At 40.8% G+C, this 20,574-nt stretch overlaps 1 protein-coding gene across 2 annotated transcripts in view; it reads left to right on the forward strand.

Annotated features, from left to right (window-relative positions):
- Window positions 1–20,574, forward strand: part of pde2a (phosphodiesterase 2A) — a 98,344-nt gene that overhangs the window by 64,717 nt on the left and 13,053 nt on the right. For both annotated transcript variants that reach the window (XM_084558236.1, XM_084558237.1), the window contains exons 3-13: window positions 7,732–7,821; window positions 8,078–8,166; window positions 11,197–11,306; window positions 12,104–12,159; window positions 12,307–12,366; window positions 13,112–13,268; window positions 13,947–13,999; window positions 16,620–16,694; window positions 16,967–17,008; window positions 17,694–17,762; window positions 17,838–17,968. In XM_084558236.1, the coding sequence (XP_084414362.1) occupies window positions 7,732–7,821; window positions 8,078–8,166; window positions 11,197–11,306; window positions 12,104–12,159; window positions 12,307–12,366; window positions 13,112–13,268; window positions 13,947–13,999; window positions 16,620–16,694; window positions 16,967–17,008; window positions 17,694–17,762; window positions 17,838–17,968 (932 nt within the window). The remainder of the gene's footprint in view (window positions 1–7,731; window positions 7,822–8,077; window positions 8,167–11,196; window positions 11,307–12,103; window positions 12,160–12,306; window positions 12,367–13,111; window positions 13,269–13,946; window positions 14,000–16,619; window positions 16,695–16,966; window positions 17,009–17,693; window positions 17,763–17,837; window positions 17,969–20,574) is intronic.

Consider the following 20,574-nt stretch of genomic DNA (forward strand, 5'->3'; position numbering starts at 1 on the left):
TCACAGGAATGTGGGCTGCATTCAATACATTTATGAGTGTAATCAAGCACTAAATAACATGGTAAATTTACACATCCGTTTAAGGTGATAAATGTATCTCTCTGACGTATTTGCTTTATGCTTTAACAATTTAAAGAAATAAGGTAACTTTAAAGGTGTTGTATACAATGTGCTTTTAAAGGTAATTATTTTCATAGCCGTGGCAACATGGCTGATTAGTATTGTATTGGGCCTGGGTCACATTTCAGGTTTCACAAAAGGAGCTAACACCCAAACACAGAGGAGGAAACATAAACAACTTTTGTTAAGTATCAAGAGAAAGCACTGCAGTGTTAAAGCAGGCAATCCAAAAAAAGAAGACTACGAGATTCACAAGAACACATCTTGAAGCACTAGAACACAGGCAAGAACATACGGTTGAAACACAGCTAACGAATACAGGAACAAAAAGACGAACTGACAAAGGGAGAGGCAGGAATATATTTTCACCGAGAGCTAATGAGGCAACAAGACACAGGTGAAAGCAATTATGGAGAAGCAAGACAAAGACAAGACAATCACAGACATATGCAGGAAGTAAAGTTAGACATGAAACACCTGGGAAGAAACATTCCAGAATAAGCAGGAAACACCAGTAATAAAACACACAGAACCCTAAATCTTCACAGTCAAAAGAAGAAGATAATTATTGTATAATTTTTATAACATCGTTAGCTAAATAACTTCTTCTGATTAGTGTGCTTTTGAAAGTAGTTCCAGAATTAAGTACATATTAGACCTCGAAGAGAGCTATGTTTGGGGACGTGCCTGATTGCTGTCGCTACGTCATATCCATGCCAAGCTCCTCCCTCTCATCCAGATATGGACACCTCAGGCTCACAAATAAAAAAATTACACAGTTAAAGGCAGATGCAAAAGTCAAGGCTTCAACCTGTCAGTCCTAAACCAATGGGTGACATCCATCTTTTATATACAGTCTTCCAGGACACTTCCACCTTCAACATATCAGTACTGTTTGCATTTAGTGACCTCATTAGATTGATTTTCAACACCGTCTTTTTTGTCCAGAGCCCCACAATTAACTCTACAGCAGGAAAGTCCGTTTCAAGTGAAACCTCTGACTTTCAAGTTGGCACAGCAGCCAAAATGAAGGAAACTGCCAATGCCACATGGATTTCTGGAGTTCCATGCAGTCTTCAAAAAAAAGCTGTTGATGGAGGATGTAAACATGACTGTAAGAGGAAAGTGAAGTGTGAATGTAAACAGGAATTACAGGGATCAAATATTTACATGTTATTGCAGAGGTAGTATGGGTAAAAAACATAGAATTCAATTAAAATAAAAAAAATTAAAAATAAGGTGCTTGCCGAAAAAAATAAAAACTTCTTGGTAGAGGAGTGTCTGTGAGCTGCTTGTTGATAGAAGTTTTCAATTCGAAAATTGCAGAGGTGGAGAAGCAGTCGGAAATACTAAAGTGGACCAATCACAGCTCTTGGTCTGTGTCACCACGGTGCGTAGTTACATTTCTCGAGAGGTGCACGTAAGGCTACGGCGTTAGGGTCTGTGTGGGGTCTGGCTGATGCCGTAGCTACGGTGTGAAATTGACGAAAAAGCCTAAACCGCTTATATGATGAGTGTCTGTTGGTCGTGTATGTGTGAGAGAGTTCTGACAGGCAGGCCAATGAGCTTAGAGCAAACCGAAACGGTGTTCTGCAGTCGGTTTCTGTTTTGGAGGCTGATGGAGTGGAGCCAGCAGGTTATGGAGCGAGTAATGATGCTCTCAATGAAACTGTAACTGTAAGGTCTGTAGAATGTCTTTGCCGACTCTAAAGGAGCTGAGTTTCCTATTGCCGTTGCTGACACCTCCTGAGAGTCTCTTCTGTGTTGGAGGAGCAGCTTGTCAAAGATGGTGTCCAGATATTTAAACTCCTCAACTAGCACCACATGGCTTTCCATGGATGATGATATAGTATACTACAGTGAATCAGGTTGGCTCTGATAACAACCCTGCCTCCGAAGAAGGCCCTTCTCTCTTAAGGTAAATACAAAAGGAAGCTATATATATAAATAATGTTTGCATAAATATATTTGCACTTGCATTTGCTGGTGCAGATCCTGGACCAGCAAAAAATATTGGAATTGCAATTATGCTTTCACGATTAATGTATGAGTACTAAGGTTGAATAGCTGTGGGAAATGATTTCATTCTATCTTGAAATACCACAGCATAGGCAACATACACAAGTCAAATTGTCCAAAATCCATGCTCACCAAGCAGCCAAGGCAGCCTAAAATAAACCTTGGAAAGAATGTACAAATATTATCTACTTCTGCTCAGTAGGAAATTATCTCAACATTATACAGAGCTGGTTTGGCCATATCCTGCTAGCTACAGCTCTGTCTGTATAGACTTAATTAAACCTTTCAGTCAGATGTCCTCCTGGAGTTATGCTGCAAATGTCTGACTCTATTAACTCAGATTCATCACTGCCGTAGTTCAGACAAAGCATCGAATGAAAGGCCAAAATTCTGCCCCATTTTTTTCTTTTTTACCTTTGTTAGCAGGTCTGCATTTTCATGTTCAACAGTCATGCCCTGCTTCTCTATAATATGATTTCTCCACCATTTGCTGTACCGCTCGGTGCTGGCCACTATTTTTGTCTGGTTTTTGCACCAGCCAAGCAGCGGGGATGCTTGAGCTTAAGTGCTCTCCTGAAGAGCAAATTGAGTGTAGCTCTTGCAGGACAGGCGTGAACACTTTAAACACTGTGTATCTTTCTGCCTACAGTTTAAAAAACCTGTGGGAGGAACCAGCTGAAAAGGAAGGTACAATAACTGAAATAGAAAATACCTTCCTCTGTAATATTTAATAATTACAGCAAATGATACAGTAATTGATTTGATTGTCCTATTGATGGCAACCTGTAAGTAATCCATATCCACTGCCCTCAATTTTCCATGTCAGTTACAGTTTTATGGGAACAGGGTGCTGTACAGAATGTCAGGTGGTAACCAGATGAGCCACTGTGTTTGAGCCGAGGTTAACTGCCTTCACTGAGCATTACACCACAAAGTCTGTTTATTAAAAGGACAAGGTACATCTGTGTGTGTGTGTGTGGGTGTATGTGGAGGGAGGGTCTGAGAAAGATAAAGAGACAGAGAGGGGAATCTACATTTAGTTATGCTGATCACAGGTGCCCTTCAAAATGTCAGAGCGATGTGAGTGATTAGAAAGGCTGCAGATAAAAACAACAACAAAGACTACACCCTGATGAAAGGAGGTGTGGTGCCAGAACAGGAGGAAAGGCATGGAGATTAATGTTACAATTAAGAGGTTTCACTTTAATGTTACACATGGGAAACAAGTATGGAGGAAAAATGGGATGTAATGGGTAGAAATGAGGACAGGTCAATGTGGATATGTGAATGGCGAAAAAATCTTAAAACGGTTTCAATGCGACACTTGCCAAAATCTAACTTTCCTTTTGTTGCATACACAGAGACTGGCGGACAATACGAGCTGCTTCAGATGAGTGCAGTGCTGCAACAAATTAACAATGACAGTAATGCAATGAGTGGAATGAACATGGAATCTGTGAGAGTAATTCTGAAATTAGATTAGAAACAATTAAACCAAAAGAGCTATGCGTTCCATATCTGAGGCCGAGGGGAAGGGGCGCTCTGTTATGACATTTTCAAATCAATCCAGATAAAAGCTTCACCCAAATTTGGATAAATTGAAATGGCATTAGTGAAAACTGTTAGTGTAATGAAATCAGAATGTTGTTTTCATTTTTGATGATTGTCATGCTTTGGTTTTGAACTAATCGAAGGTTTATATTGTCCTCTGAGGAATTCTACTTGCAGGGGAGGTTAGGAGACCCTCAAAAACTCCTGCTGTGCAATTTAAAACCACACTTCTGCTTTCAGTTCTCAAAAAGCTGACATTTTCAGCCGCATCGGGCAATAAAACCAGAAATGTGATTGGTTAAAAGTAAAAAAAATCATACATATGTGTATGCATCAGGCCCTTCTTGGTGGGCGGTTTGATGTGTATGCATGAATGTGTGTAGGTGTGCATAAATGATGGGTGGAGATGCAGGTAAATTAATATAACAGATGGTTTAAGCTACATTATATGGCAAGAAATGAGTCTGACATTTACCAAGGCATACATCTTGTTGCCCATAATACATAAACACACACACACACACACACACACACACACACACACACACACACACAATGGATGGGTTTCAGCATCTATCCTTGATGAGTTCTTGACAGGAGAGCAGGGAGGACGGGGGAGCCGGAGGCACTCGATGTTTGTCTCATGGTCAAATCTACTTTCAATCAAACACCACTTTATTGGGATTTGCGCAAGCATTTTAAGTGACTTAGGACAGAGCACACACCCAAACACACACGCACTCACCAAAACATGGACTGGCAGAATTCCAACTTCATTACAACAGCACTCTGGCAGGCTGATTGAAGGATCAAAGCTAATCGCATTTAATCATATCTAATCATATGTTATAAGCAACACGGAGTGCTCAGGCATGACAACGCTCTACACACGCTCTCCATCTCCCCCTTTTCCTCTCCTCTTCTGCTTCACATTTGACCCCAACTGCACACACCCGCCCACCAACAACTCCTCTCTCCCTCCTCCTCCACCCATTCCCTTGTCTTCCATGTTTACCCACAGTCAAAAACCAGATTGAACATGAGTGAGAGACAGATGAGAAACTGGAAGAAGGCCTCACAAAAAAGAACATGATTCCCTTCCTTCCAGCTCTGTTGTGTTTATACTAACAGCTTTGTCAGAACAACTGCAAGTGAATAATCCGGCAGTCATGGACTATACTTTCAGCATTATCGTCTTTTTGTCCAATTTATATTCAGTGCACAGTTTGAAAAGCTAAAGCATCTTAAGCCTTTGCTATTTCTTTCTGTGTTTTTCCTCCCTTTGATCAGATTTTAAAGTCCCACCCAGATGTTTCTTTAGACTGCAGTTGCACGTAATGATAATGCTGTTTGATAACTGGAACTGGTGGGGATTTGAGAAGACTGCACGCAGAGTGTAAATATGCTGCGGTATGAATTTATAGCTGCCACATGGGATGTTACAAGGGCTCATCTGATAGAGTTGTGGAAAGCTGGGGAATGGGGCAGCTCTCTGCGCCTGATTGTAATGTTTATGTAAGGTGAAAATATAAAAACCTCAAGGCACAAACTCTCTGTAAATATAACGTTCACGTTTATGTTTTTCCCCGAATGTTGAATCCATGTGCACTCACTTGTCAAATGCAATTTAAAAACAAAATGAAGATGATGGAAATTATGGAAATTAGATTTTGACTTGACTATCACTGAACATCAACATGGAATATTTCAAATAAAAGGTTTATCGAAGAGGATGTCTGAGGGCACCTCTACCCCCATAAAAAAATAATCTAAATTTGATTACAATAATGATTTTTTGCTGTGGTCCTTTTCTTGTTTCAATGGATGTGAAGGCTGAGCCTAATGTAAAGTTCAACCACAGTTATGTAAACTGAAATCTATGCTTTGTTATATGAAGACACCTCCAGATATTTTAGCCACGATTTACCACAGTATCATGACTAATCACACTAATAAAGTCTACTGGTGAAGTGGTACCTCTGAATGTGGTCTATGTATACTATGTATGAGTCCATATGAATGAAACCCTCAAGTGGTATTTGTAACAATGAAAGTAAAAATAAAAATATATTTGCAGCTTCCAAAACTAATATTTTCAGCCAACTGATTTGATCAGAATAAGATGGAGAATGTCAGTGAAGACCAATTCATACTAAAACTGTGTGTACACAAACCTTATAGGCCAATATTTTCAGTGTTGGGTGCCTTCCTTAAGAACTGAACTTAAGTACAGTTAGAGCTGTGTTACAAGAAGCTGATGGTCGGCCATTTTTGCTGTGTCTCCTGCACAGTTAGTCACTCCTTTGTCATCTACCGACTTGGATGGTGGAGTACCACATTAAGATGAATTGGCTGATCAGCTTAGCAAATCAGTGCATGAGATAAGAGAGATGTGACAAATGTCAAGAGGGCACGCACAGGCTTCTCTTCTTGCTTTTCGTCTTTAGCTCACCTGAACATTTAAATCCACAAGCATTTTTAACAACAACGTGGTCATTCAGAATGAATAAACCTGTGGACAACATGATGGGTCAGTAGCTCTTCCTTGCTCCCTTGCCTCCCAGTCGCTCTTCCAGTTTGCCCATTTGAAAGACAAATACTGCCTACTGCTACCTGCTGGTATCAAGAGTTTTTCCATTCATGCAGGTGCAAAGCACTCATGCTAGCTGGCCGTTGGCTGTAGACTTTGTAGTGTGACTAAAAAGCCCATTTAAGACAAATATTTGGTTTACAACTTGAGTTAAAAGTTGTTTTTTAGACTCAATTTCCACTCCATCTTTCTAATAACGCTTTTAACTGAGACCAGCTCCCGTGTTTTCCTTTTCTTCTATTTCTCCGACCCGGTTCAAAACCTAATCCTTATCAAAATACGTTTCTTTTAGAATACCAAAAAGAGCTCTTGAAGAAAACACCTAGCTCTCACCTTGCAGTGAAATTGTCCCTTTTACGGTATTAGTTTGCTTCAAATGCAGTGTTTGTCGGATGGTCAAACAGCATCTGAAACACCCATCCCCTAAACCTTTCTGACATCAAAATTGCCTCTGCAATTCACCACACCTGGCCAATGGCCCGCTGTGCAGACGGAAGAAAACAGGGACTTCTCTCTCAAGCTGTCTTTTTTTATTCTACATCCAACTCACAAGTTTGGCTTCTCAGAACAGACATAAACACCTTTTCCTTTACAACTTGTCCACACAGACGGTGCAAGCGCTAGGAGCATATCAGCAGAGCAGCAGCAGACCATGTGGTCCATTTGTGTCAACACAGGAGGTGTTCAGGCTCTGTGTTGAAGTGGCATTTTGGTCCAATACCCAATCACTGTAACTGGAGCAAACTGCAATAGACTTGTGTAAAATATAGGCTTTAGAAAGCAACATGTCTGTTCCTTCGGAGGCGCTTGAGATGGATTACCTGAAAAACTCAGCTTTCAACATAGATTTGAAGTGGACAAACATCCTGGTTTATTTCAGGCAAACATTTGAAAATATTAAGCTTGTCTGTGTGGTTTGTCTGTGTCTGACTTTTTATGTGGCGCAATGATTTTTTTTAGTCAAAAGAGATAACAGTAGATTGTCTCTTGTTTTATTTGATCGGGCTGATCAGATGCACCATGTTTTCAAACACATTCTGACAAATTTTCATAAAGCACGTAAGAGGAATGTACATTTGTGAACCATGATATTTTCAACGCATGATTAAGCTGCTTGTGAAACTCAAATGCATTGTGAAGTGCTTTGTTTTTGCATTTACACTATGAAACAGAAGCAGTGACTATCGTGAAGTGCAAAACTAACTCCATCGGAGTTCATTTTTAAGTGCCACACTTGTCTCTCGGACTGGCACAGATTGCTGTTCGTATACTGAGTGTGACAGAGTCTGAATATTGTTTCAGAGGCCTTTTCTGTCTGCCAAGGTAAATATCTGGGGAAGAGCCACAAAGACAACAAAATAACAGCCAAGGCCTCTGTTTTTTTAGAGCTGCATATTGAGATCATAAACAACCAAGCAGACATCAGGATATCTGTTTGTCTTTCTCCTCAGGATGCTTTGCTCCGGCTGGCGGCAGTTGTCGATGCACGCTCGCTTCGAGTGGCCCTTCGAGACAGCATACAGGAGCTGCTACCCAGCACGGTATTTACACATACACAAACTCTACATTTGCACAAACTGAACATAATTGAAATTTCCCCAATTCATTACCTGGAAAAAAGCTCCCTGTTAGTATTCTACGTGGTGGAACTTAATGTCTCTGTCCTGACATAAGACCAAAGAACAAAGGCCCAAGCCTTGTTACAAATGGATGAGCCTCATCACTCATTAAATTAATTAGAGTCTGATTAATATTACAAGTGAATGTGCATTTGTATGTGTGTGTGTTTTATTCTAGGAGTGTGTATGCGTCTACATGCTGGAGGGAGACTCACGGCTGCTATCTGACGACCCGCCACACGAACTGCCACAGGAGGGAAAGATCAGGTGTGTAGTTTGTGTGTGTGTTTGTCTGTGAGGCAAACGCAGATGTTTCGTCTCAGTGAATCACCGCTGTGTACTGATTTGCCGCAGCGCTGTTGAGGGCGGTGAGACCCAGAGAAGCAATAGAACAAGGGGGAGCTGAAGAGGGGCAACAGAGACGGCTGTTTCCTCTGTCTGAAAAGCAGGTGTCACCTGAATGAACATGAGCCGCTCAGTCCAAAATCACACCATCAGTACAGAGACAGAAGAGACCTAGAGAGAGAAATCATCATCAAGAAACATGAGGACGTCTTCCTTCTGTCTCCTCTGTTTTTTACCACCTCTCTCCATCTCTTTTGTTTCCTCATCAAAAGTCTCCTTTTATCTCACATTTCCCCCTTAAACTAAACATCCCTCTGTCTCCCTGACAGCCTCTTTTTCTCATTTGTCATCTTGTGTTCCACCATCCCACCTCACTGCATGAGTCTATGTTTGCCCTCTTTTCCTCTCAGTCTGCTCTTTCCCCAAAGAGCCATGAAGCGCTAAGCCGGCTGTGCCTCGTTCTTCCTACCCACGACTCCCTCTCCCCCCCATCACCAATGTCTCTCTCACCTTCAATCCGTCTCTCCGCGGAAGCATTGCAGGGCTAATAGCCGAGGTGACAGTGCCCTCGGCCCCTCACAGTGAGACAAGACGATCCTCTCCTCTCTTAAGTGCTCTCTGAAGCTCTACAACCCCATGTGCTACAACGTCTGCTGCCCAGGCAAAAACCAATACTACATTATTGATAAAACTGTCTGTTAGACTCGAACCCTATTTCCAACACCTCATTGGCACACAAACCATGAGAGATTATGTGACACACAGGGACACAGGCGCAGACCACACATGTGCGCACAAACATACAACCCAGTGCACTCACATACTGTATTTGTCAGGACTGCATACAGTATACAGTCTAGATGTAGTGGGGATATTAAAAGAGCTACAGGGCACTTTGTTACTTTTCTCCCTCCAGTTCACCTGCTTATATAAGCCCTGTTATCAAGACCTTGGCTAACTCGCACACAAACAAGTACTAACACCACACACACACACTCAGTGAACCCATCTGAAAGGCACAAGGCCGTGTAGTTTGAGCCTCTTTCCAGACCATATTTCTAATACATACAAAGCCCATTAACTGGACCTTGACACACACACACAGACACAAATGTACAAACAAGTTCAGCCAAGACAGCACCCATGATTGTTTATCTTCTGATACATTGGTTGTGCTGCAGATAACTGAACTCTTACAGCCAAACAAGCCATTGTGAGAAATGCTGCAGAAGGAAGATGCGCTCTCCAGAGTCTAAAAATACAACTTTCAGTGATAAACACACACACACACAATGCACTTCCCCTTCACTTTGTGAAAAAGGACTATCCACATTTTACCTAAAGAAGATTATTAAATGTTTGCAGATGATTAGGTATTTTATGATCTCATATGTCCTTCTTTTTTGATAAACTATCATTAGGAAGTATGAGAAGTTTTTAAATATTTCATTTTTCTGGATTAAATGCACAGGAAATGCACGATAATCACTAAACATGATAAACATGAAACATTTATGACATATGTAATAAGTCCAAGCAAGCCACCTGACATCACTTTAGTTTGTTTAGATTTTTTACAAACTATGTGGCATAAAGAATCCATACTGTGATGTTCACCCTTGGAGATTATCAAACATTTTAAGAAAGACCTAATCATCCGGAATTAATTTGGATTAGCTATTAATTTCTTATTAGGTTTGTACGTTAACACTCTATCGACTGTTTTTTTTTCTATTGATGGTGAAGCAGTTATGACAAATAGACCTGATAGCGTAGATTTAGACAGGAACATTAAGTCATTAGCACCCCCCCAGATCAATTAATCATCAGTTTATTTCTATGTGTGCCAACTGCACACACACACACACACACGCACGCACACACTATTGGATCTGAGTGCTCCGTTTAAATCTCCATCATCTCCAAGTTCTGATGATGTTCTGACTGCACGCATCGCAAACTATAAACACACCTGACACCGCTCAAGCTTTCTATTGCAAGCTAATTTGTGAAACTTTAGTTGACCTTTCATTATCACACGTGAATTCTATCATCTAATACATAAATTGACATGTGTGCGGAGACAGTACCAAATTACAGCATTGTCCCCTCTGCCTCTGTTTGTTTTGCTGCTCACTGTGCCCTGGCTGGGCCCAGTATAAATTGGCTTCATGGTTGTGTTGTAAAGCTGCTTTGAACAGATACATTACACAAAGGTCAAATGTATTTGCCAAAAAACTAAACTACAATGGGATTTTTTCCTTTGACTGAAGTGCACTATTCCTCAGTGAGCTGAAATAAATGGTCACTTTTAAATCAATGCACCATGCAGAGATCTGGCTGCGATGGTTTCAGGGGATTTCAGCCTCTGTGAGCATGTAATAGAGTGACTGCTGCTCTGCGTTTTTGTGTGTGTAAGAGAGAAGCCACCAGAGGGTTCAGCTGATTAGTATGTGATTCACATAGATCTTGAATTTACTTGTGTGCGCCGTTTTGCTGCTCATTTCTGTAATAATTTACTGAAATGTGCAGCCACACACGTGTGCATGTGCATGTGTGTATCTTTGGCAGTGGCCAGTCCTGAATAAACAAATCCATGTCTCATATTTTAGCATGAAAAAGGCTTCCTTTTGTGTGAAATATAACACACACTCAGGCGTACAGTCATCATCACACCATCATCACACCTGGCCAGCTCTTTCACAGACGGCTGTATTGAGTTCATATAATTTCACAATGAATATTAGTTCTGCTCAGACGTGTTTTGGTTAGAGTCAATGAACGCAACTGGTTTTGTAATGTTGGCAATTGTTTTTCCTTTACCTCCAACTGTTGTCCAAATCCTCTCTTCCATTTTGTCTGTCCGGTGTCTCTTTCTTATTCTGATTAACATGATGTAGGTAATTCTCAAACCTGTGTCAGACTCAACCTGTGTCTGTCTGTCTGTTTTAGGAGCATTGCAGACCAGCTGAAGCGATGTCAGTGCGCAGGCCTTCCTCCATCTGAACTGCCAGAGAAATACAGAGTTTGCCTCGCAGCACCATTGCCAGCACACAGAAGAGGTGTGGTTTGAAAGTTGAAGGGTAGAGTGAGGGCTTGAGCAATGCTGGTGGACAAGCAATTGGGCCGTGATCTGAGTGTGTGCACTTATTTGAGGATGCGTGAGCATGTGATAATGTGGGAGGACAAAACTAACGAAAGGAGATCGAGAGAAGTAGCGAACAAGAGATGATGATTGCAGAGGGAGAGGTATGGAAGCGCGTGGGCAACAAAATTGGACAAGAGACTCAAAGAGCAATGAAGGGTCTGTGATGAGAAAAAAATGTACACGCTCAAATGGAGTAGAATGAATAGGCTTTGCATTGCTTTTCAAATTAGTATGATTTGTTTTTATAAAAAAGCAGAAAGGGACAGTACATATGTATGACTGCTCTGCACTCAATAGATCAATTCATTCTGCTGAACATTCAACAGTGAAGTCTGGTACCAACAAAACAAACACATCATTTTGTTTGTTTTATTGTCTGCTGTCCACATATGCAGCAACACTCGCTTCAGTGATCAAACTTATTTTGCTCATTAAGATGGGCTGTTGCTCTCAATAAGAATAACAAATGAGAATCATTTGAGAGAATAAACAGTGTTGTGCAAGGACATTAGGTGTATTTGTTTTCCATTTTTTGCATATTTTGATGAAAGCACGGAGGAAGAACAAATAAGATGAAGAGCTAGTCAAGGACAGGAAAAGAGAAAAGGACATTCTGTTTTATCTAAATCAATGTATTCTAAATGTTTGTTTGTTTTGCTGTTTTCTTTCTGTTTTTCTTTCTTTCTTTCTTCCTTTCTTTCTTTCTTTCAGCCGTTGTCATTCCTATCTTGGACCGGGAGCAGGACAAGGTCATAACTGTCCTACTGGTGAGTCCTGGCATTCAAGGACATACAACGCAGCACAATATGACTTTATTAAAGCCAGATTAACTAATCAATCACTGCTGATTGTTTCATTACCTTCACCTCCTCCTCCTTTTACTTACCACATGTCTATGACTTTGTATGTTGCAGGTGGGCTGTAATCCACTATCTGATCAGGATGAACTGCATCTTAACGTGCTGGAAAAACATGTAAGCTCTCGTTCTCTGTCTTTCTTGGTCACACATGGGAGGAGGTAACAGCTACGGTAGTTGAGGAGTTGGCTCTTTATTTAACCAGCACAGTGAGGCAACGCACATCCCACATACACTGTATAAGTAACTGAAGCGGAATCTAAAGGTTCTTTGTCAAAAACCCAACATAAGGTTACATCCTTAAGGATGTACCAATCTTAAAGCAGTTGCAGAGCCCAACTAAAAAATATTTTTGTGAAACACAAATTGAATGTAAATAGTTAATGAATACTGATATAAATAGGGTTGTCCCAGTCAGAATGTAAATAATCACAACACAAACACAAAATTAAGTCAGTTGCAAAGTTGATGCAACACAACAGATAAACACTGACAACCTTATTTGCTGATAGACTGATGGAAATACATACTAGTTACACCAAAACCAGTGGAAGACTGGTAAAGTCTGTGGTCAGAAAAGCATGGTTAGAAGTTTTAGTACTGAAGTGTAAAAATTGGTTGCCATGGTTGTTTTATCTCCACTGTAATGTATGCATTATGATCAGACACAGGAGCTCAGTAGGGAATCTTGTGTGAGGCTGGTGATATTTATTTCAATGGCCTTTCTGTTTATTTTTGTTGGTCCACTGAAGGACTGGATGAATGAAAATATCAAACAGTATTTCCTCTCAATTATTCTTTAATCTTAGCTGACTGCGGTGCTTGTCTTGGTGTTTCTCTGCATATTTACATGATGCCACAGGCCTCAGTGGCGTGTGGGCGAGTGCAGGCTATTCAGATATCCTACCAGAGGCCTCCGCTTAGCCCCTCTCCACTGCAGTCCCACAATGCACTGCTGCACCTCAATGTCTCAGACCAGGACTACAGCGAGCTGGACCGCAACATTTTGCAACTCTGTGGTACGCACACAACACACACAGATACAAAGTAAATAAAGTACTCCTCTTCCTTTAGTCTCTCTCTTATGTTATTCCCTATACAAACACAAAACTCATACATTGTCACAGATTAGCATATTGGTGATGAGATATGTTAATAGAGTAAGACCTTCTGGATAAACTAAACTCTGAATATAGATGAAGTCTGTCAGTGGCATAAGGAATGTGTGACAGCTACACTGTGAAAACAGAACGCTTTGCAAAAGCACTGTTTAAAATCTCATGCATAATGGAAGTGAGCTCTCTCATGCCATTCCTGCACTCATAAACATACAGTACATCAACATGGTTTGCTCCCTGGTAATTGTCAACAAATATGAGTTGCCTTTAGTCGCCTCGTTTTTTCCGCCCTCCACCTCACCTTTCTGCTTCTCTATCCAGCTCTTTTTATCTGTCTTCATCTGCAGTCCAGGCTGCCTTCCATCCCTTGTCTTGTCTTCATTATTAGTCCCTCTGTTAGCTGGTTCCTGTTCACCCTTCCCCGACCTCGCTGTCTCAGTGTATCCCTCCCTGGATTGCTTTCTGTCCACTCGTGTACATGCTCTGCATTCCCATTCTTCCTTAATGCCAATCTGCCCATGGTCCTCTCTGATTTCTCCTCCCGTCACTCTCTTTGTCTGTCTCCCTTTTGTCTTTCAGGTGAGCTCTATGACCTTGATGCAGCCTCTCTCCAGCTCAAAGTCATCAATTATGTAAGTGGCTCAGATCACTCATACGGTCCCACTCACACACAGAAGAAGAAGAGAACGGACCGTACATGCAAAACCTGACATCCTTCACTGTGACTTCTTCCCCTCTTCCTGTCATTACCCATAACACAAGCCTTTCATCACCCAGTTACTTCATTGATCCCCTCATAGCATGCCCCCCTCCATATACATGTATGATACACTCTCTGCAAAAAGCAGGGGAGCCGAAAGAGAGCTTCAAAGAACGAGTTAACAGGTTTTTAGCATGTGAGCAGATAAATTACATTGCAAATGTATGGAATTATTCACAGATAACGGAAAGGTAAGAGAGAAGGGGATAAATCAAGAGAGAAGGGAGATTTGAAGGTTATGCTGCATCAAAGGGCCAAAGCCTCAGTCATCAGGGCTCCAGGGAACCCTAATGGATGTATGCACATCATACTTTTTTTCATATATTCAGCATCAGGGACTTTGAATTTTTCATATTGACTTTTGGTATAGCAGAAGGTCAAGCCCATATTTGTCTCCACAGCAATAATGAGGAATTTTTATACTTTAAAGCTGAAACAAGTAATGAATTAGTTAAGTGAAGAACAAAATTGAGGATGTGAGGATGTGGTGAATTTTTATTTTTCATATGTAATGATGAACAGAGTATTTTGAGGAAAAGTGGAATTTAAAGGTGTAATCTTATGCTTTACAAAATGATTAACTATATCTACACCTATATTGTTCTACTTTTTGATATTTCATAAACCATAGGATTAATTGAATCATCAAAAAGTAATAATTAGCTTCAGCATTATTATACTTTATCCATTTTTGGAGGTTCCATTAATCAAATATATCTTTTGTAGTCAGTTGATAGGACTCTGGCATCAAAAGCTGCTTTGCTTTTACCCATTTCTTTCTTCATTTTGCATTCCAAAGTCTCAAAAGAGAAAATGTAGCAGAAACAAACAAGTCAAACTTACCTGGCCTTCCCTGCACCTGTGCTACCTTGGGACCAGCTCAGTGGCACTGAACAAAAGTACTGTAATGGTGCACTGTACTATGTCATCCTTTGCCTCTAAACCTACATTTGAAGTATTTGTCCTGCATCTAAAGGAAGAAAGAGAGAAGTTGTGATGGTGCAAGAGACTGCAGGGGATTTAAAAAATGTATTTTGACATTGGACATCATTTGTTTTGCCTGGTTATTGTGTGAGTTGCAAAAATAGGGTCAGGAGAAGGGCGAGATTGGAAGAAAAGGAGCCGGGGATTGTTGCTTCTCAAAAGTCATCAGTTTGGTGGGAAGAGCTTGGGGCGGCTCTTATGGGATTAGCAGTATTTGAAAAAGAGGGTGGAGGGGCTTATTATTATATGTGGGTGCAGCAACATGCTTAATGTTTGTGCTATGCCTGTGTGTACGTGTGTATGAAAATGAGTGCACATCGAGTGATTGTGTGTGACTGGGGGCGAGTGTGTTGGCAGTGACTGGTGTTTATTCCTGTCCTGCTTTTTCTTCATCCAGCTCTGTGGATTACGGAGAAGAATATGTGTGAGGAAGCACTGCTCTCATAACTGTGTGTGGGTGTGTGTGTGTGTACGTGTATGTGTGTTCATGTATATGCTTGTGTACCTAGAGCCTTTGTGTCATCATGCATACAGGAGTGTGTGTTTTTACACGTCAGAGTGTATTTCAGTGAACATGAATGAAATGTTCTCCATCACTAACTTACACAGAAACAGCATCAGGGAGGCTGAGTGCATACATGCTCCTTTATTTATACTCAGACATCAAATTCGACCTTGTCCTGTTTATACGGGGAGTCAAAGGAAACCTTTATCTGCAATAATATGCATCATTTTGAACACTTTAATGAAGAATGTATGTGTTTTTTTAAAATGTATTACTCTGGGCCAAACATTGACAAAAAAGTCTAGTTTTGTACATACTGTTTTCTTAATGGTATTTTAGAGTTTGTTATTTTCTGGGTAACAACATCAAAATATTGATGACTTATCCTGCACTCAGGGGTGTGAACTAATTTTGCATGGGATGTGGATGTTACTTAGACATGTAGCACCCACCTAGACCAGAGCAGACACCCCCACCCCATAGCAATGACACTCCTTGATGGCAGCAGCCATCCCCAGCAGGATGCAGCCTGACACAGACACACACACAAAAACGCTTTAGGAACAATAAAAAAAAAACATGAAGAACAGCACTAGGTATTGACATGGCCTCCAAATTCACTAGATCCCAAACTGATCAAGTATCTGTGGGATGATCCACAGAGGCCCCTCAACCCATAGGACACAAAGCCCCCCACTAACAACATTCTGTTGCCAGATTTTACCATTTGAAATTAATTTCACATCATGGAAATGTATATCACAATAATTAGTATGAATTTATAATTATATACTTCAGTGCTATAAAATACTAAAGATAATACCAAATTCATTGCACATTCAGTCATTTCCATTTTTCACTTATGTCCAGTCTTATCTTCACACCTATGCTACGCTCCAAACAATCTTAAATTGCGACTTTAAAAACAATCTGCCAGAGTACGATAAAGAGAGATTTTGTGATTATATATCGGGACTGATGTTGTGCTTGTGTTCCTTTGTAGCTGCAGCAGCAGACTCATTCACAGTGTTGTTGTTTGCTGCTCGTGTCTGAGGACAACCACCAGCTATTTTGCCAGGTACACACACGCACACACAGACAATTTTCTCTACATCTTTATCACTGCCATACACATTTGTTTTTGTATATGTTTTTGAAATCCCACACAAAAACAACACAAGTAAACGCACCAGTTTCCCTGCAGAGTGTTCACATCCTCTTTCTCCCTACAGAGACACACATGCACACACACACAAAGCCATCCAACCTTCTGGCCATGACTCATTCACCAAAGAGTAATTCATACATTACCATTTGAATAACTTGACCTTTGACCTCTGTGACCTTTAGGTGGTTGGAGACAAAGTCCTGGAGGAGGAGATCAGCTTCCCGGTGAGGCCAAAAAAATAAATGCATATTCATGATAAACATAACTTATTTATTTGCATTTATTTCTGTTTGCCTTCAGTTGCTTATCTGGTTATTGCTTACTTATTTAATCATGGCTTCATTCAGTCTTTTATTTACCATTTTTACCCATTCAGAGGGTTCATTCTTTTTGTGGTCTGGTAAACTAAGGTACATAATGTAGTGACATTACTTGCTATTCTTAAGCACTCTTTAAATTTAAATGATGTAACCCTGCATGGATTTTTTTTACTGACATGATAGTATAAACCTCCCACTTGTAATCTTTTATAATCCTCAGCAGCGGTTATAATTAAGAAATTTGGTCAGGAGAAGTAATAACTTCCTTTGGGTGGCTTTTAGTCTCCCGTCCCTGGTTGTGGTACAGATGTAACATTTTTAACAGGCTTTCCTTAATGGTGTGAATAGACTGTGTGCCCTAGGCCAAATTATGTGTGAAATCTTGATAATAGTTGGTGTAGAGGGATATAAGGGCACAAAAAACCCTAGATGTCTTTTTTAACAAGGGATGTAATACTGTTCGTTTAGAAATACCCTAAAAGAATTCTGCTTTCTTCTCATCTTCTGCCCTAATTACAGAGTTGTTGGTTTATTTTGTTACCACACTTTTGGTCAACCCATATCTCCTTCTTTTCTCTCCTCTGTTCAGCTGATGTTTGGACGGTTCGGTCAGGTTGTGGAGAAGAAGAAATCAATTACTCTTCAGGACATCAGTGCTGTAAGAGAATCTACAGTATCCACCCGTGTGTCTGTTTGTCTGTCTAGTTTTCTAATCTGCTGGTTGTCCTCTCAGGAGGAGCGCAGGCAGCTGTCCAGTATGTTGGGCTGTGAGATCTCCTCCATGCTCTGTGTGCCAGTGGTCAGCAGGGCCACCGGTCAGGTCGTGGCACTGGCATGCGCCTTCAATAAGCAGGGTGGGCAGAGGTACGTATGTGAGAGACTGTGTTCATACTGTAAGATATTCTGTCATGTTGTGTGTCCATTTCATGCAATGCAGAGTTCTCACACCAAAATAGTGACACTCACTAAAATCCTGTTTTTAACCTCATAGAAATCACTCCTTCTGAGTCACTGATGGCTTACTGTAATGCTGAAACATGTTGAAGATACTGAGTTGTCAGTCTGAAGTTGATTTGGCTTTTCCTAATTCTTCAAGTGCTGACTCACTGTAGATACAAAGATTTATCTGACAGCAGCTTACAGTAATGTTGGGATGGGTCCTGATTGGCGGAGCCTGACGGCTCAGATTTGTTGAGTTTATAGAAGTAAAGGCTGCATCACTGTTCTCACTGAAATCTGCAGCTAGCCAGCAGGTTGTGCTGCATGCTGTTCATGAGCAGATACAGGGACAGACTGAGATGCAGAAGCTTTCCTGTAGTTTGAGCCAGAGCAGCGCACAAATGCTACGCTGTCCTTGTCAGGGTTGTCATCACACCATGATTTTAATGACAGCTTAAAAGTTTAAATATATGTTTAACTCAAGAGACTGCTGCAAGTGCATTTAAACGGGACCTGTAGGAGATGTAATGATGGATTCCAAATAAAAGACTAATATAGGATGAGTGTATAGGCTAAATGAAGGAGTAGTGCATACTGAAGCTATTTAGTTTATTTGCACAAGTGACATTTTAAGAACAGATGTCTCTTCTCACTCTCTTCTACCTTGTTTTAGAGAAACTCTATAGCAAAGTCCTCACCTGCTCAGATAAGAAACCACAAATCAGTCACAGATGACAGATTTACATTTAATTTCACACCAAAGCATATAATTGAATGCATATCGTGCAGAAATCACACCTGAATAGGTTACCTGATTTCTAACTAGTTTATGCAGAAACTGTTTATGATGCAGTGTCTGTATGTAAAGCATACAAAGACACAATTTTGGAATGCTTTATCTTATTTCATAGAGTTGTGCAGTTTAGAAGTCCACTGATTTTCAAGTGTTCGATCAACATTTAGGTCCTCTATCACAGAAAACTCATTTATGTTTTTGATAAGTGTCCAACTCTCACTTGTCCACAGGTGTTCTGCATTCTTTCTTCCTTCCTGGGTTCCGGTCCAGTCTCAGGGACTTTCGCTCCTGATCAAGTTCTGTTGACTCAAGTTTTGCATGGTTGTTTTTCAATAGATTTCCAGAAATCCACCGTCTAAAGCTGCAAGCTAAATATTCTTACTAAAACAGCTGCTAGGCTTTGATTTGCAAAACTGGAAAAGTTGCTAACTCTCCAGGTTGTTGATATAACTCCATCAACAGGAATCTAGACCATTCTTTTCACCACATGAGCTGACATTTACCTCACATTACAATCCAGAGTGGCTCACAAGGAACATTCGCAATTGGTTTTTAAGCTGTTGGCCCAATCTGTGTCATTGATGGATGAGGAATGTCCACCAGCCGTCTTCACTTTGACACAATATCCAGATTACCAGTCTGCCTCTAAAATACCACAGCAGTTTTGAGCTTCGGATCATTCGTTCTTGTGTTTGTGTGTGCGTGCGTATAAAGTGTGCGACCAGATGGCTGTGATGATGATGGCGTTGATGATCTCGAGTCAGGTCATGAGTCTTAGCAGCAGCGGGTGGTTTGGCTGCCTGGTTTGGCACCATGTTTTGGCATGTTTGAATGTGTATGTGTGTGTCCGTCTGTGTGTGTGCTGCCAGGAGCAATGCTGCTATCTCCTGAATACAGAAGTCTGTAAAAACGCACTCCAGTTGTTTGTCTCCGTGTTTGTGTCTTAAGAAACAGTTTGAAAGTGTGTGAAAAGTAATTTTGTATGTTGCATTATTTTCATCTATCTTACTCTCTGAAGACTGAGATAGATGAGACGGGATCATGTCCTATAATTCTCCCTCTGCCAGTGGCACTGATGACAGAGCTGGCATCTCATTACCATAGAAACAGCAACAGGATTATGGTCGCAACTGTGCATATAATGTGATAAATGTAGCCTTTGCTCCTAGCACAGTCATCCACATAGAGCCATATCTCAGAGGTACACCTCCTGGTCATGAAGATTGCATATTCATATGCAGAGTTTTCCTTCTAAATGTGTTAATGCAGCCTCTTAACCTTGGACACAGGCACATGGCAGCATATTGTGACAGCAGTAACAGGTCCATAACTCAGGTTTGGTGCCAGCAGATAAAAACAAACATCAGTGAATCTTGTTTTACACACAGAGCAGATTGAGAATGCAAATATGCTGGAGAAAAATGCGGATCTCAAACAAGCCTGAATTCCAAGAAGCAGAAAAAGAGCAATGACATATAAGACGAACGGCAAGATGAGTATTTGTGTTGACAAATCGGCTGATAGCAGTGCTAGGGGGACCTGTTGTGTTTATTTCCAAGACATGGTAGAATCTCAAAACTGTATGTATCCCTGTACAAACATAGCCAACTGCATGGCAGCTGTGCAGAAGACCAAACAGGTCATATGTGCTTACTTACAGTCTATTATTTAATTTAATAAATATGGGTTTCTTTATGAAAAGAGTTGTGTGCTTTCTGATTGCGTCTTACAGCTT

The sequence above is a fragment of the Chelon labrosus genome (assembly GCF_963514085.1).
Source record: "Chelon labrosus genome assembly, chromosome: 13".
NCBI classification, from domain to species: domain Eukaryota; kingdom Metazoa; phylum Chordata; class Actinopteri; order Mugiliformes; family Mugilidae; genus Chelon; species Chelon labrosus.